At 44.6% G+C, this 17,344-nt stretch overlaps 1 protein-coding gene across 2 annotated transcripts in view; it reads right to left on the minus strand.

Annotated features, from left to right (window-relative positions):
- The window catches only part of BEND5 (BEN domain containing 5), a 1,596,389-nt gene that overhangs the window by 1,564,238 nt on the left and 14,807 nt on the right, over positions 1-17,344 (minus strand). For both annotated transcript variants that reach the window (XM_061632932.1, XM_061632930.1), the window contains exon 2: positions 1,309-1,431. In XM_061632932.1, coding sequence (XP_061488916.1) covers positions 1,309-1,383 — 75 coding nt within the window. In that variant the 5' untranslated portion in view covers positions 1,384-1,431. The remainder of the gene's footprint in view (positions 1-1,308; positions 1,432-17,344) is intronic.

Here is a 17,344-nt window from a genome sequence, read left to right on the forward strand (position 1 = left end):
TTTTACTTGTTCATGATCTAGAGTTTGAATTGAGCAGTTACATGGCCAAGTTTGCAGATGCCACCAAATTACTAAGAAGCATGAAAACACAAGCAAAATGAAGAACTCAAAAGGACCACCATCATCAGATAAGAAAGCTGTATGCTAACTGTCATTTACTATCTAGGCCAGAGGACGTTTCATCCTCTTCCTGACAATATTTAGGACTAAGCACTGGACTTGCCCAATTCTGTGGATCTTTAAAATAATTCATTCTGCTGCTATAACCTCCTAGGCCACATCATGTCTCACTTTCTTCCTGTTAGTAATGAATTATGAATGAATTGTTTGAGGTTATTATTTTATGCAATTATGAAGCTCTTTTTAATTGTATGGATATGATGGGTATTAATGTATTGCTGATGTATTTATATTCTTGGACTTTTGTCATGCTTTGTTGTAAACTGCTTTGAGTGTACTGTATACAGAAGAGTAGTATACAATTAAAGTGATTATGACAGTGAATGTCTCTCCAAACTGGATGAGCGGACAACAAAATGGCAAATTAGGTTCTAAGTGTAACAGGATACATATTGCAGCAAAAAGTCTTAACCACATAACACAATGACAGTGTCCAAACTAGTGTATACTAGGGGTCATGGTGGATAGCTCAATGAAAACATAGACCCACCATGCAGCAGCTCCAAAAAAAAGTGAATTCCATATTAGCAATTGTTAGGAAAGGAATTAAACATAAAACTGCCAGTATCACAAATTCCCTTTTACAAAGGTATAGTGCAACCATACTTGGGGTACTGTGTACAGTTCTAATCACCCCATCTCAAACAGGATATTGTAGAGCTGGAAAAGATGCAGAAAAGGTAACCCAAACAACTGTTGATGGAGAACAACAGGAGAGGCCTTACTGCCTTCATGTCCTGCTTGTGGGCTTCCCAGAGGCATCTGTTTTGCCACTGTGGGAAACAGGATGCTAGAGGACGTGGACCTTTGGTCTGATCCAGAAGGGCTCTTCTGGTGTTCTAACATGATAAGAATAATTCCTCAATATTCCATATTTCTAGATTATCTCCAGAACATTGCAAATACTGCTGTGTATGTTGGACCTACATTCAACACATTGATATTTTTATATATGAATTTTAACTGTTGACATCCAATATTAGTCATGCTCAGAGCAGACCCATTGAAATAAATTCTCCAAGTATGACATAGTCAGATATCACCCACTATAAACATTCTCTGGTTTAAGCAGTCAACTTGGTAGATGTCCTCAACATCATATTATTTTATAAATAACATTCTACTTACCACTTTCAAAGCAGGCGTCAAATACAAGATGTCCCTTTTTTGGTTGTCCAAAATACCCTGGTGGAACAGCAGCATATTTGTTTAGGTTTCCTGTGATAATTTCATCTATTCCTATGTCGCTACCTGTTGGAGCAAAAATAATTTAATTAGATATTATTGGGAACCTGATACAAAAATAAAACAAGGCAACTATCTTCCTTTGCAATTTTAATGGCTCATACAGGTGATGAAACATAACACTTGCTCATATGCTATGATGTTATTCAAGTATATTCTATAATATTATCTGATAAACAGCATTTCCCAGTAGCACTGAGATTTCAGGAGCTAATGATCTGACAATGGCAATTATGTTGTTTCAGCATTCCCAATAACAGGTGATCTAAAACCTTATTAGATGTCATATTTTGCACAGGAATTCACCATCATATGGGAGTCCACTTATTATTTGGGATAGACTCACAGTTACACTGGAGACCATGAAGTCCAGAGCTTGCCCTGAAGTATTAGCCTCAGAACATATGAAAAATTACAAGACCAATGCACTGTGGTAACCTGAATGCCATCTCCCAGATCGGGTGGACTGCAAATTCAACCAGTAAATATACTATGTACTGGATAAGATGGCCCACAAATGATAAAACAACACAGTTCCTACAATGCACAATTGCCATGCACAGTAGCTTCAACAGACTGCCGATGGTGGCTATTGTACCCGCTATTTGTGCCCCTCTGCTGGAATTCTATTGATTCTAAACAAAGGACAGGATAATATATTAATACACATCATTTCCCCTAATTGTCAGTCTAGTGACAACACTAAATGATAAAATTAATCTTAGCAATTATTGCTTTTTATTTTCACAATTATACCAAAAACATCAACTGCAAAACACTCCTGTTTTATATTGAGGTAAAAATTTCATTATATTTAAATTGAGAAATCTGCAGTCCTAAGTACCCTACCCTGCAAACACACCCCATTGGGCACAGAGGGAATTACTTCTGAGTAAACATGTATAAAATTGCATTGTGTGGCCACATTTCCTATAACCATGCATGATATTTGGAGGATTTAAGAGTGATAATGAAATATGCCCTGTTCTTCTAAAGGAAAAAAACAAGTACTACTAATTGTATGTTTGATCTTCCGATACATTAAACCAGGACCTTACATCAGTGGTACATGCTCTAGTAACCTCACGCTTAGACTACTGCAATGTGCTCTACGTAGGGCTACCTTTGAAGACTGTTCGGAAGCTACAGCTAGTGCAAAATGTGGCAGCCAGACTCCTAACAAGGACCAAGCGGTCCGAGCACATAACACCTGTTCTGGCTCGCTTGCACTGGCTGCCAATAAGCTTCCGGGCTAGATTCAAAGTGTTGGTATTAACCTATAAAGCCTTATACGGCGCAGGGCCACGATACCTGTTGGAACGCCTCTCCTGATATGAACCGGCCCGTACACTACGTTCCACAACGAAGGCCCTCCTCCGGGCCCCGACTCATAGGGAGGCCCGGAGGGTGGTGACAAGATCTAGGGCCTTCTCTGTGGTGGCCCCCGAATTGTGGAACAGTCTCCCTGTGGAGGTCGCTTGGCGCCGACGCTGTTTTCTTTTCGGCGCCAAGTGAAAACCTTTCTTTTCACCGAAGCATTTTAATTTAGTTTAATTTAAATTTATACAAATTGTTGTAATTGATTTTTGATTGTTTTTATGTCCTGTGGTATTGTATTATGATTTTACTGTACTTTGTTCACCGCTCAGAGAGCTATTGCTAGTCAGGCGGTTTATAAGCTTAATTAATAAATAAAATAAAATAAAATGTGGAAAATATTAAACAATTGAAGAAAGTCCCTTTATAAGGAACTCTTTTTAAAAGCATATTTTTAAAGAAACTTTTTTAGTTTTTATGCAAATTTAACAATAAAAATAAAAAAATAAAACAAAAATGCTGAAAATACAAAAAGAAAAATCATATATGAATACTAATAACAAGAGTGAGACACTTAAAATAATGTAATACAAATTCATGTTGATAAAAAGTAGGGTTTAGAAATAAATTGAGCTCTGCAATGATTTTCTGACATTTAACTTTTTCACTAGGATGATGAGTATGACATAAAATTCAATTTATTTTATTTTTATATTGGAAACTGTTTCAAACAAATGTTACAAGGAATTAAAATGGGCCATAAATGACGGAAATGCTTCATTAATTAAAAGTGGCCTTTTCATAGCAAAGTGTATTTCATGTCTTGAGCCAAAACACCTTAGTAGAAGTAACAAATTACAGACATGTACTAGCAATACCTCTGTTAAAGGGACTATCATGATTACTTCTATTATAAACTCATATTTTCAAAATCAAATATCCTTAGTTTGATAACAAGTATACTGAAAGTGAAGGTAACAATTGAACATCAAGGATCGTAACTTAAAATAAAACACAAGATATTTTGTTTTGCTTATTTTAATAAATTAATAAACTTTTCAAAAATAAAATTCTTCCCAAGGTGGTTTACAGACTATGTCAACGTACAAAACAATAAAATATACGATAAATATAAATAAATAAATAAAACAGTAAAATGAACAATAAATATAATTTAAAATATCTTAATCATTCAACACATTGCTTACCCAACATTATTAAAACTATTAGCCACCAAGAGTCCAGTATAATATAACAACTAACTACTATGTCATGGCACATAATCCCTCACTGGGAGACCTTGAGCCACTCACTGCCTTTCAGCCTCAGAGGAAAGCAATGGTAAACCACCTCTGAATACCGCTGACCATGAAAACCCTATTCATAGGGTCGCCATAAGTCGGGATCAACTTGAAGGCAATCCATTTCCATTTCCATTTGAAAATGTCCATGGATGAGGCCTGTCTACTATCATGTAGGGAACATGTTCCATAACTGTGGGGCTACCAACAAAAACATCATGTGCTTGCCTAGCTAGCTTCCTTTGTTGGCAAGCACTTCGATAGGACTTCAGAAGTGGATCTTAAGGAATGGGCAGTCTGGCACAGATGTGGCTAATCCTTTAATTTGTCTTGTCCCAGACAATTCAGGGCTTTAAGGGTTATTACAAGCACTTTAACACACTGGCAGTCAGTGCAACTAATACAGTATTGGTGTAATATGCTCTGATCTCCTGGCTCCATCCAGGAGCCTGGCCTTTCAAGGGGAAGGCAGTTCCATCCAAAATCAGTTGTAAACCTCCATCCAAATAAGTTGGTTCACCACCACCAAACACACACAGCACCTCCATTTTTACCAGAATTACGTTTCAGTTTGTTCACCTTCATCTAGTCCAATACAGTCTCCAGGGAGGACTTCAGAACCTTCCCTGGAATAAGGAAATGGGAAAAGAGATGTAGAGCTGTATTCCATCTGCATATTGATGACACGTCAATCCAAATCTAGCAGTTCCAGCAGGCCATGGAGTGGAAGTCCCACAGCAGCACCTTCTGAGTCTAATTCTCCAAGAAGCCAACATATTAAGGTAACTCCTAGGTCCATCTCAGACAACTAATCCAGAAAGTATCAAAATCTACTAAGAGATCCAGGAAAAGCAATAGGATAAAAAAAAAACATCCATTCCTCAGCATTAATCATTCACCAGGACAACCAGGGCTTCCCAAACTCAAACCTGAAGCGAGATGGAAAGGATCCCCTAAACAACTTGGAAGCAGATTACCTGAAGGAATGCCTTCTCCTATATAGACCTGCCAAGTCTCCAAGAACTGCCGAGGCCCTCCTAGTTCTGTTGCAGCCTATGGTAGTCTTGTGGCGACTAGGAGGGCTTTTCCAGTTGTGCCTCCAATTCTGTGAAATGGCCTCCTCTTTGAAATAAGACAGACCCTGACAGAGATGTTGTTTCATCACCTGTTTAAAATTCATTTGTTCTTGGATACCAGCTTGTATATCTGTTCTAAACTATTTTTCCCTGACTTCGTAGATATGCTGAATTTCTTGGTTTAATGTATTTTTAGTGAATTCTGATGCTGTGAACTATCTTGTGATATTTTTATGAAAGACAATATGAAAATACAATATCACCCAGCACTGTCTGGACTCAACTAGCCACCACTCACACCATGGAAAATGGAATATTGGAGATTGTGTGAGAGGTCTCCCATACCAAAGGATCTAAAACTGGCTTTTTCAACAGAGGTCTCACCACTGCCTTATTCAGGTCAGCAGAAACCACCCCCAATGTCCACATCACCAGCCTATCCCTTGCAGATTTCAATAGTCAGAAAGGAGAAGGATCAAAAGGGGCAAGTCATGGACTTCACTCCTCCAAACAGGTTGTCCACATCCTCAGGTTGCAAAAGCTGAAAGGTATCCACAACAGTATGACCAGATGGAACACTAGTCCCACCTATCTCTGACTCTGTATCAGCTACAGCATCCAAGCCGGTGTGGATGCAAGCAACTTTATGTGCAACATGTACAGCTAATTCCTCACAGTGGAGCTGTGAAAGTTTCACAGCCTGCTTTCTAAGGTCTACCCCTAAGAAGCCCCTCACCACACAAAACAGATCCACTGGACAACACTGAGCAGATGCAAAGATAGCAGAGAAGTATATTTTTTTTAACCACCACCATCATCCTTAAAGAATAAGACCGTAAATGGGTTCTTAGCTGTGTTCTGTCATATCTGTAAGAAGTCCTCTGTCATTTAAGCTGTAATCATCATTGCTCTCGGCTCCTCTGTAGCTGATAAATTTGAGAGAGCCACACCCCTCCACCTTCACACAGCCAAGTTTCAGTCTCCCTCTTGCCACTGGAAAAAAACCCACAACCCCAGGACAGCTTGGCTTCTTATACTTTATTGGGAACAGGCAGTTACATTACTCCATACTTCCCCAGTGAGGGTCCCTTCACAGTGGTCTAAGGGGGGGTGCCTCCCCTGTAGGCATGGGGCTGGGGCCAAAGGTTTCTATCTCTTCCCCCATTGCCACAATGAGGTCCTCCCAGGCCTGCCACTCCTTCAATGAATTAACATGGTAGAGTTTGGTTTCTTTCCACTTCCCAGGGATCTGGATTTCATAGTCTGCCTGTCGGCGTACAGGAGGGAGCTATGTGTAGATCAGAGGGGGTTAGTGTGGGGGGGTGGGGGGCCACAATATTGAAAGGCTAGGCGGCAGATTCTGTAGGGGCGTGGGTAGCAGGCCAAGCCGGCATCGGGGAACTAGGGATAGATGCTTAATATTCATCCCTTGTTCCGGGCCTGTTTACCACCAGAAGATAACTGGGGAAAGCAGAACTCCATCCAATCTTCGATTGCTGTTGTGTAACGCCAGGTCTGTGGTACAGAAAACATCACTCATCCAGGATATGATTCTGGATGAGGACGCAGACCTGGTGTGTATTACGGAGACATGGCTGGATGAGGCCTCAGCTCCTATACTTGAGGCCATGTGTCCAGCCGGTTTCCGATATGCACAGCAGCCGAGGATTGGGAGGCGGGGAGGGGGAGTGGCAGTTATCTACCGGGAATCTTTGTGTTTCGCCAGACCCCCTCTCCACGAGACCAAGTTTGTTGATTGCATGTACTGGAGGTTGGGCCCAAAGGGCAGTTTAGGGATTCTGCTTGTGTACCGCGCACCCCGCTGCGCAGCAGAATCCCTGACTGAGGTGCTTGAGGTAGTCTCGGCTGTGTGATTGCTCTCCCCCAATCTTGTGGTGATGGGGGATTTCAACGTACATGCCGAGGCTGTCCTCACAGGAGCCCCTCGGGATTTCATGGAAACCATGACTTCCTGGGATCTGCACCTTAGTAATATAGGGCCTACCCATGTAGCCGGTCATGCTCTCGACCTTGTGTTTGTCTCGGGAGGGGAGGATAGTGCTCTGAAAATGGGGGTGAATTCTTCTAACCCTGTGTTATGGTCAGATCACTATCTGGTGAATATAGATTTCTCGATGCCGCACGCCCTCCGCAGGGCACAAGGACCTATTAGAATGGTCCGCCCCAGACGCCTGATGGAGCCCAAAGGATTCCTGAATGCGCTGGGGGATATGGAGCTGACTGATGGTCGCCCGGTCAAATCCCTGGTGATGGAGTGGAATAAGGAGATTGCCAGGGCGGTGGACCGGGTGGCTCCAAAACGTCCTCTCCCCCTGAACAGAACTCAGACAGCACCTTGGTATACACCACGGCTGCAGCGTCTGAGACAGGAGGTGAGACGACTTGAGCGCCGGTGTCGGAAATCTTGCACTGAAGACGATCGGACACGGGTTAGAGCAGCAACAGCTGCCTACCAGGTGGCAACAAAGGCAGCAAAGAAAAATTTCTTTGCTGCCTCTATTGCGTCGGCAGAGTGTTGTCCCAGGAGATTGTTCCAAGTGGTCCGAAGCCTGGTCGGTCCAGTTGCTCAGGAACCCATGGAACATTCTAAAATCTCCTGTGATACTTTTGCTAAACACTTTGCCGATAAAATTGAACGTCTGAAGAGCACGCTTCCGCTCACCGTGGAAACAGGAAGTGGGCCAGAGTCGGCCAGTTGCATTCCCGTCTGTTGGGATCAGTTTCAGCCTCTTCTCTCTGAGGAAGTGGACAAGGTGCTCTGTACTGTGAAGCCCACCACCTGTCTGGTTGATCCTTGCCCATCATGGCTCATCATGAGCTGTAAAGAGAGACTGGGCGAAGGGATCAAGGTGGTGGTGAATGCATCCTTGCAAGAGGGTGCATTGCCATCAGCCCTCAAGGAAGCAGTAATAAAGCCCATCTTAAAAAAACCGTCCTTGGATCCCCAAGAGTTAAACAACTTTCGCCCAGTCTCTAATTTACCATTCTTGGCCAAGGTGATTGAGAGGGTGGTGGCTGCGCAATTACAGACACACTTGGAGGAAACGGATTATTTAGATCCATACCAATCGGGTTTTAGGACTGGTCATGGTACGGAAACAGCCTTGGTCGCTCTGGTAGATGATATGAGGAGGGCACTGGATAGAGGTGAATACACCTTCCTTGTCCTCCTGGACCTCTCAGCGGCTTTTGATACCGTTGACCACGGTATCCTTTTAAACCGCCTAGAGGGATTAGGAATAGGAGGCACTGTATTGCAGTGGTTCCGTTCCTATCTCTCGGATAGGCAGCAACGGGTGGCATTGGGAGATGAGGTTTCAGACCCTTGGCCTCTTCATTGTGGAGTGCCACAGGGCTCTATCCTCTCTCCCATGCTATTCAACATCTATGTGAAACCGCTGGGAGCAATCATCAGGAGTTTTGGGTTGCAGTTCCATCAGTACGCAGATGACACTCAGCTCTATCTCTCCTTTAAGTCCTCACCGGAGTTGGCTGTGAATACCATGTCCAAGTGCCTAGAATCCGTAAGTGGATGGATAGGAGAGAATAGGCTGAAGCTCAACCCCGACAAGACCGAGGTATTACTTGTGGGAGATAAAAGGAAGTTAGGAATTACTGACCTGATGCTTGATGGGGTAAGTTTACCCCTGAAGGACCAGGTCCGCAGTCTTGGGGTCATACTTGACTCCCAGCTGTCCATGGAGGCTCAGATTACAGCAGTGAGCCGGGCAGCTTGGTATCAATTACATCTGATACTGCGTCCCTATCTTCCTGTTCACCAGCTCCCTCAGGTGATACATGCCCTGGTCTCCTCTCGCTTAGACTATGGCAATGCGCTCTACGTGGGGTTACCCTTGAAAACAGTCCAGAAATTACAGCTGGTACAGAATGCGGCGGCACGCTTGATTACGCATAGCCGTCGCTGGGATCATATCACCCCAGTGTTATTAGATCTTCACTGGCTACCAGTTGTCTACCGGGCCCAATTCAAGGTGTTGGTGTTGACCTTTAAAACCCTATACGGTTTCGGCCCAGTATATCTGAAGGAACGCCTCCAGAATCGCCGATTGTGCCGCCTGACGAGATCAGCCTCGCAAGACCTTCTCTCGGTCCCACCGGTGAGAACAGCTAGGCTGGTACGGACCAGAGAGAGGGCATTCTCTGTTGTGGCCCCCACCCTCTGGAACTCTCTCCCTTTCGATCTCAGACATGCTCCCTCCCTGTCCAGCTATCGCCGAGCCTTGAAGACCTGGCTGTTCAGGCAGGCCTACAAGATTGGGACAGATTAATTTATGTTCTGAATTAATGAATGGTTTTTTAGCTTAAAATTTGATTATGTTGATCTATATGTATTGTTTTTATTCTTGTTGTTCGTCGCCTAGAGTGTCCCTAACCCAGACAGATAGGCGGCTGAAAAATAAAATTTATTATTATTATTATTAGTCCAATGGACCTACTCGGCATAGCACCTCTTATGGTCCCTGTCACTGTGCAAATAAATTATCTGCTCCTGAGGGCCACAACAGTAGCACCCACTGTCCAGGTTAGAATTCCCTAGCCTTCACTTTTTGGTCATAATAGTATTTTTGTTGTTTATGGGCTTGCTGAAGGTTCTGAGGGGCCCAGGTGCTCAAGTCTTTGAGTTTCTGCCACAACTCCAGAATGTATTGCAATTGAGACTTAGATGCAGAACAGTCTTTTTCCCACTCCTCCCTCACTAGATCCAATATCCGTTGAAGTTGCTTTCCATATAACCGTCCAAAGGAGGAAAAACCTGTGGAGGCTTGTGGTACTTCCAGGACTGCAAATAATACGTTTGGGAAGAGTATGTGCCACTGTTGGAGATACTGATGGTCAAATTTGTGCAGCATTTACTTTAGCATCTCATTGAACCGTTCTACCAGTTCATTGGTCTGCTGATGGTAGACCGATGTCTTCAATGGACAGACCTTCAAAAAGGCCCATAACTGCTTTAACGCCTGTCCCATAAAGTTGGTGCCTTGATCGATAATAACTTCTCAGGGGAACCCTACCCATTAAGACACAAATAACTCCTGTGCTAGTACCTTCGCTGTAGTATTCCTTAAGGGCACAAACTGGATATCGGGTGGCATAATCAACTATGACCAAAATATACTGATGGCCTTTCGATGACTTCTAGAGGGGCCCACCAGATCTAACTCAACCTTTTCAAAGGGAACTGAAATCAAGGGCACTGGGATTAAGGATCCTGCTGGGCAGCCTTTGTGTTGGGCTCTTTGGCATTCGGAGCAGGATGCACAGAACCGTCAGACTTACTCATAGATTCCAGGCCAAAATAATGGCTGCAGGATGCAGTCTAGTGTCTCCTCTCAGGACAGATGCCCTGAGGCTGGAATCTCTGGGCCAGGCGCATAACCTCCTGGTGGAGTGAAAAAGGAACCAGCAGCTGCCAGATCATCTCCTTTCCAGCCTCCCCCTTTGGGCTATCCCAAATGCCAATCCTCCCTCTATGATGAAATAACAAGTATTACCCCTCCAAATCCATGTCTGCCTAGGGTCCTGTGCCTGCTATAAAGCATAGATCAAAGAGGAATCATTCTGCTGCCACTCCTTCAGCTGCACCCTGATTAGTCTAGGGAGCTCTGGACTGGGGCTGGTGGATTCTGCTCCTGCCACGACTGTAGCAGCCTGTCTCCCCATCACTAGTTGTGGAAATGAGGGCCAATTCCTCCCCACCCCACAGGAAAATTTGGGGGCAGTAGGTTTCTCCATAAATAGATATGCAGGTCACTGCCATGGGGTAGTCTTTGATGTCACCATGGATGCACTTTATCTGCAACAATTTTGGGGACTGAGGCCCCAAGGCCCCTTGGACTAGGGTGAGGCTACAACCTGTATCTATAAGACCCTTTACATGCCTGCCATCCACCAGGGCTGTTGCCACCCACTTTTTCCCCAGGGTCCGGCTTACCTGAGCCTCAAATCCATGCCTCTTCCCAGGGGTATTCTATCACCAGACACTCCCTTTTAATATGTTCTTCTTGCCCACACTGGAAACAGATCAAGGTGTGCCCTGCCCACTCCAGTGGTTTACCTGGCTCATGCTTAATTAGTGATCTGGGTCATCCGCCAGGGAGATTCCCTTTGTCCACTGTAGTGTTAGGTCGAGACTCCCCAGGCCGAATCAGGGCACTGTCCTTGGGAGGCCTCCCCCACTATTCCTCCCAGTCAGTCTTCTGACTTTGAGGTCTACTTTCAAGGGCTGGGTCTTTGCTTGCTGTTCCTCTAGCTCTTCTGCTGCAGTACATATTTCCATTAAGTGGATGGCTGCCTCTAGATAGCTGGCTTCTGGCACTTCACCCAATTTGAAAGGGGGGGGCAATATACAGACAAGCTGTTTTAATATAACCATGTCCACTACCTGCTCTGCAGTGCGGATTACTGGCTTTAACCACCACAACCAATTAGAACAAATCTGTTCAGCCAAGGTGCATGGGTGAAATTTGGGATCCCAGATGACCTCTCTCATTCTCCACCGATAAGCCTCTTCTGTCACACTCCTCACTGTGCTATACTAGCTGCTACTGTCCTATATCAGCACAGGATCAATCATGCAAAACTTTACCATACAAACCTTATGCTAAAAATACAGCAAGATGTTTATCTATAACTGCCACATGACTGTAATATGCCCTATAAAGTCACAAACACCGACCCTGGGTTAAGCAGAAAAACAAGGACTACCACCTTATCCTGCAAGTTAGGACTTGCATTCTGGAATTCTAGGGGCCAGCTGCACCTACTTTTTATATATGAAAGATTTCTATCCTACCAATCCAATGCATTTATGTTGTTCCAAATAGCTTTCAATAACAAGCCTGTAATAAAAAATATAAAAACACTTAGCATCATATAAGAACATAAGACCCAGCTGGATCAGGCCAAGCATCCTGTTCTCACAATGGCCAACCAGTTGCCCATGGGACACCTGCAAGCAGGACCTGAGTGCAAAGAGCAGTCTCCCCGCCTACGGTTTCCAGCAACTGGTGTTTGGAACCATACTGCTCCGCCTATGGAGGCAGAACATTTCCATCATGGCTAGTAGCCATTTATAGCCTGTTCGTCCACCATTTTGTCTAATCCTCTGTTAGATCCATCCAACATCATCACAGCAATTAGGGTGGATCCTAAAAATATGTATCTCAGGTGTTGAAGGCCAAAGTAAAGAGATGCCTCTTCAGCATTCGCTGAAAGTTGTACAATGAAGTTGCCAGATGCACTTCAGTGGAGAGAAAGTTGCACAGCTTAGGGACTGCCACAGAGAATGCCCTCTCCAGGGCCACTGCCTCCCAGGCTTCCAAGGATGGCGGAGCTACCAAAAGGACCCCCTCTGCTGATCTCAACACCCAAAACACTCTGTAGAGAAGGAGGCAGTCTTTCAGATATTTGGGACTGAAGTTGTTTAGTTTTTAACACTAATGTGAGCACCTTGAACTGGGCCCAGAAAAAAGCTGGCAACCAATGCAACTGTTTTAAAAAGAGGGTTATGAGTTCTAAAAAGGAACCCCCGCCAGTAATTTGGCTGCTGCATTTTGGACCAGTTGAAGTTTTCAAGTCGTCTTCAAAGGCAGTCCCACGTAGAGAGCATTGCAATAATCTAGTCTGGAAGTTACCAGAGCATGGAGCACTGTGGCCAAGTCTTCTCTGTGCAAAAGGGGCTGAAGCTAGTGAACCAGCAGGACCTGGAAAAAGGCACTTCTAGCCACAGAGGTCACCTGAACCTCCAATGACAGTGTTGGATCAAGGAGTACCCCCAGGCTGCGGACCTGCTCCTTCAAGGAAAGAGCAAGCCCATCCAGAACAGGACGTCTTCCCACCTCCTGGACATGAGAACTCCGGACACATAACACCTCTGTCTTTTTCAGGATTTAGTCTCAATTTATTGGCCCACATCCAGTCCATCACTATCTCCAAGCACAGGTTCAACACCTCAACTGCCCCTCCTGATTCAGATAGAATACAGAAGTAGAACTGGGTGTCATCTGCAAATTGATGGCATCTCACTCCAAATCTCCCGATGACAGCTCCGCTTCATGTAGCTGTTAAATAGCATGGGGGACAAGATGAAACGATGCAGAACACCACATTATAATTCCCAGTGCTGAACAGTAGCCTCCCATAACTACTTTTTGAAAGTGGCTCTGGAGACATAAACGGAACCAATGAAACACAGTGCCCCTAACCCCCACCTCCTTGAGAAGTTCTAGAAGGATACCATGGTCAACAGTAATAAAAGCCACTGAGGGATCAAGGTGAACAAGCAGGGTCACATTACCCCATCTCTCTTCCGACAGATGTCATCAACCAGAGTGACCAAGGCAGTTTCAGTGCCATGGCCAGTCCTGACACCAGACTGGAACAGATCCAAGTAGTCAGTTTCCTCCAAGCATGTCTTTGTCACTTTGTCAAGCACCTTGCCTAAAAGGGGGATATTTGTCACCAGACAATAGTTGTTTAACACTTCTGGATTCCGGGAAGTCTTCTTAAGGAGGGGATGCACCACCACTTCCTTCAAGGCAGATGGTACCTCCCCCTCTTCCACTGAAACTAAATTAATCACTCCCTGGACTCACCCAGTTAGTACCTACAGTTAGTTCTCAGCAGTCAGGATGGGCAAGGGCAAGGGGGCAGGTGGTGGGCCGCACTTCTTCAAGCAGCTTGTCCACATTCTCAGGCCACAATAATTGATCCAATACAGGTGGAACAAACAGTGTTCTGGACGCCTCCATTGGACTTGCTCTAACTGTGGCATCCAACTCTGTCCAAATCTGATTGATCTTGTCCCTAAAGTGCCTTGCAAAGTTGTTACAGTAGGCCTCCGAGGGTGTCAGAGCAGCGATCTCTTGGCCAGATGACAAAAGCCCATGCACTACTAGGAAAAGCTCTGCTGGCTAGCTACTTGCGGATGCAATGGAGGCAGAGAAATAAGATTTCTTCACTGCCACCACTGTCACATGGTAGACACAACACTGCAGTCTTATCCGTGTTTGGTCAGATTTGGACCGAGATTTGCAGCACCTGCAGTCCAGCCGCCAACCCTCCAGTTTCATTGCATGCAGACCACTGGAATATCAAGGTGATCTACGTGCTCCATTGCAACGGTGGTGGCACTCACAAGCAGAATCTACATATCTCACCATTCCATAGTTAAGACAAGAACATTCACAGGAACACCAGCCATACCAGCCAGAAAATCCCCAGGAGCATTCAGGAATCCATCAGATTCCATAAGTCTCTGAGAGTGGACTATCTCAATGTCTCCCCCACTCTTGCAGAGTGGAGCAACCCAAACCTCACCAGGGAGTGGTCTGTCCACAACAATGGACTCACAGTGAGTCTCCCAATCAGCGGAGTAGTACCAATCTGCTCTGTGGCAAAGATCAGGTTGCGGGTATGTCCAGCTAAATGTGTTGGGCCATTGATATATTGGGACAGCCCCGTGGTTGTCATACAGGACATAAAGTCCAGAGTCCATGAAGGAACTGAAAGCTGCAGCAAAGTGTGCATGCACATTTTTTAATGGAAATAAACAACAAACAGAGCAGGATTCGTAATGCATTGGCTCCACTTTATATACAAAACAAACTCCAAAATATGAGAAGAAACTGAAATGAGGACAATGTTGAAAGCATCCTTAAACCTAGGCAAATTAACTGGGAGTTCATATCAATGGAAAAGATAGCATTCCCTTCAAGAATAATTTGGTTATTTCCCCCCTCTTTTTCTCTCTCTTTTCTCAAATCAAACACTGATGCCAACATCAGTTGCTCTACCAAAAATGATTTTCCTAGATAGGCAAAAAAGTAAAGCAGATAGCACAATCATCTTCAACCCTGCTGGAACTGGTGACTTCTATATTTTTATCAAATTATTTTCTAAAGGCTTTGATATCTGTTAGTATTTGTTTAACCAAGTTGATTAAATGTACAAAGAAGAAAGTCTTATGATCTACCTTTTAATACCATCTTCTACATGATTTCTTTGCAACAAAGCTATCACTTCTTTAATGAAATCACTTGAAAAATTGGTCTTTTGCTTTTTGTTTGGAGTAGCTCACACTCATTATAACATCACTATTTTTCCTATAACAAAGATCCCAGCTATTCTAATCTGAAGGTGAATATGCCATTTCCTTCTAGAGAGGCTGGAGCAAAGAAGGCTTTAATAGTGCTAAATCAGAAACAACTGCTATTACTAAACTATTACTCTTGCCAAAATCTGCAATCACCAGTCTTTTTTCCTTAATCTTTGGAAAACTAGTTTAAAATAGGAAAAAAAGATAGGGCAAATTATCCTGAAATGCGCTTTACCAAAAACACTGAGAACTGCTGGAGTCTGCATGATATTCAGGAACAGAACATGAAATAAGTATTGTATACTTTAGTGACATGAAAGAAACTGCTTCAAGGGCCAATTGGTGTAATGGTCTCACATAACAGCTCCCCTAAGTTAACCCTTCCTATTTTTTACAGGGTTTGGCTTAATGCTGCTCTTCTGGATTATGCCTCAGAGCTGGCACCAATTCTGTATAACTAACCCAACCCCCCCAGTAAAGTAGAAAGAAAAGGCCATTGCAGAGATTCCTGAATAAACTGTTTTCTCTGGGCAGGGCCTATGGACCACCATCCATCTCACTCAAGGGTGGGAAACCTTTTTTTTCTGTCAAGGGCCACATTCCCTTGGAATAAATTGCAAGAGTTTGCTTACCAGCAGCAGCAAGGATTACCTCCTTTTCTCTCTCATATATACCTGTATCTGTATTTCTACGACGCCTTTTCTTCCCTCTGCTATCGCCTTTTCTCTCCACACCCTGACCAGTGGGCTTGCTGCAGGAGGGACACATTGATGATGAAAGAGGTCTGAACTGGTCATTTGCAAGAAGCTCTTTTCTCTTCCTCCTCCTCCCATTGTTCATCTACTCCAGCTTCCACACACCCGTTTCTCCTTCCTTTCTACCTCTAGGCTGCCCTCACAATCCTCAGGCTGAAAGTCACCCATCCCTACTCTGAACTTTCCAACTCTCCCTATACCAACTCCGATTATATCCATAACACAGAGAACATTCCCTTTTTAGGGAAGGTGATTGAGAGGATTGTGGTGCACCAATTGCAAGTACCCTTGGATGAAACAGATTATCTTGACCCATCCCAGTCTGGGTTCAGGCCTGGTTATGGGACTGAATCGGCCTTGGTTGCCCTGATGGACGACCTTTATCGGGAGGACAGGGGGAGTGTTATTCTTACTTGATCGCTCAGCGGCTTTTGATACCATTGACCATGGTATCATTCTGGGCCGACTTGGTGAGATGGGTATTGGAGCAACTGTTTTACAGTGGTTCCGATCCTATCTCCAAGGTCGCTCTCAGGGAATAGCATTGGGTGACTATCTTTCGGCCCCTGGCAGTTGTGCTGTGGGGTGTCACAGGGTACCATCTTGTCCCCCATGCTGTTTAACATCTATATGAAGCCCTTGGGAGTGGTCATCAGGAGATTTGGGGCAAGGTGTCAGCAGTATGCTGACGATACTCAGCTCTATTTCTCTGTAACATCTGAAACGGCAGAGGCCGTGCAAGTCCTAGACCGCTGCCTGGACTCGGTGGTGGGCTGGATGAGGGCCAATAAACTGAGTTTGAATCCTAGCAAGACGGAAGCACTGTGGGTTGGTAGTTCCCGAATTCGGACAATTGGTCAGTTGCCTGCTTTGGATGGGGTCATACTTCCTCTGAAAGAGCAGGTCCGTAATAATGGGGTGCTCCTGGATCCATCTTTGTCACTAGAGGCCCAGGTGACCTCCATGGCTAGGAGTGCCTATTACCAGCTTTGGCTGATAAGATAGCTGCGGCCATTTCTGGACTGGGATAGCCTGACCACTGTCGTCCACACACTGGTAACCTCCAGGTTGGATTACTGTAATGCACTCTATGTGGGGCTGCCCTTGAGGTTGGTCTGGAAGCTGCAGCTGGTGCAAAATGCAGCAGCGAGACTGCTCACTGGGGCAGGGTATCGCCAACATGTCACCCCACTGCTGAAAGAATTGCACTGGCTGCCCATTTGCTACCGGTCCAAGTTCAAGGTTCTAGTTTTGGTGTACAAAGCTCTATACAGCTCGGGACCAGGATATCTGAAAGACCGTCTTACCCCTTATATACCCAGTCGATCACTG

This window comes from Rhineura floridana, chromosome 6 (assembly GCF_030035675.1).
Source record: "Rhineura floridana isolate rRhiFlo1 chromosome 6, rRhiFlo1.hap2, whole genome shotgun sequence".
Taxonomy (NCBI): domain Eukaryota; kingdom Metazoa; phylum Chordata; class Lepidosauria; order Squamata; family Rhineuridae; genus Rhineura; species Rhineura floridana.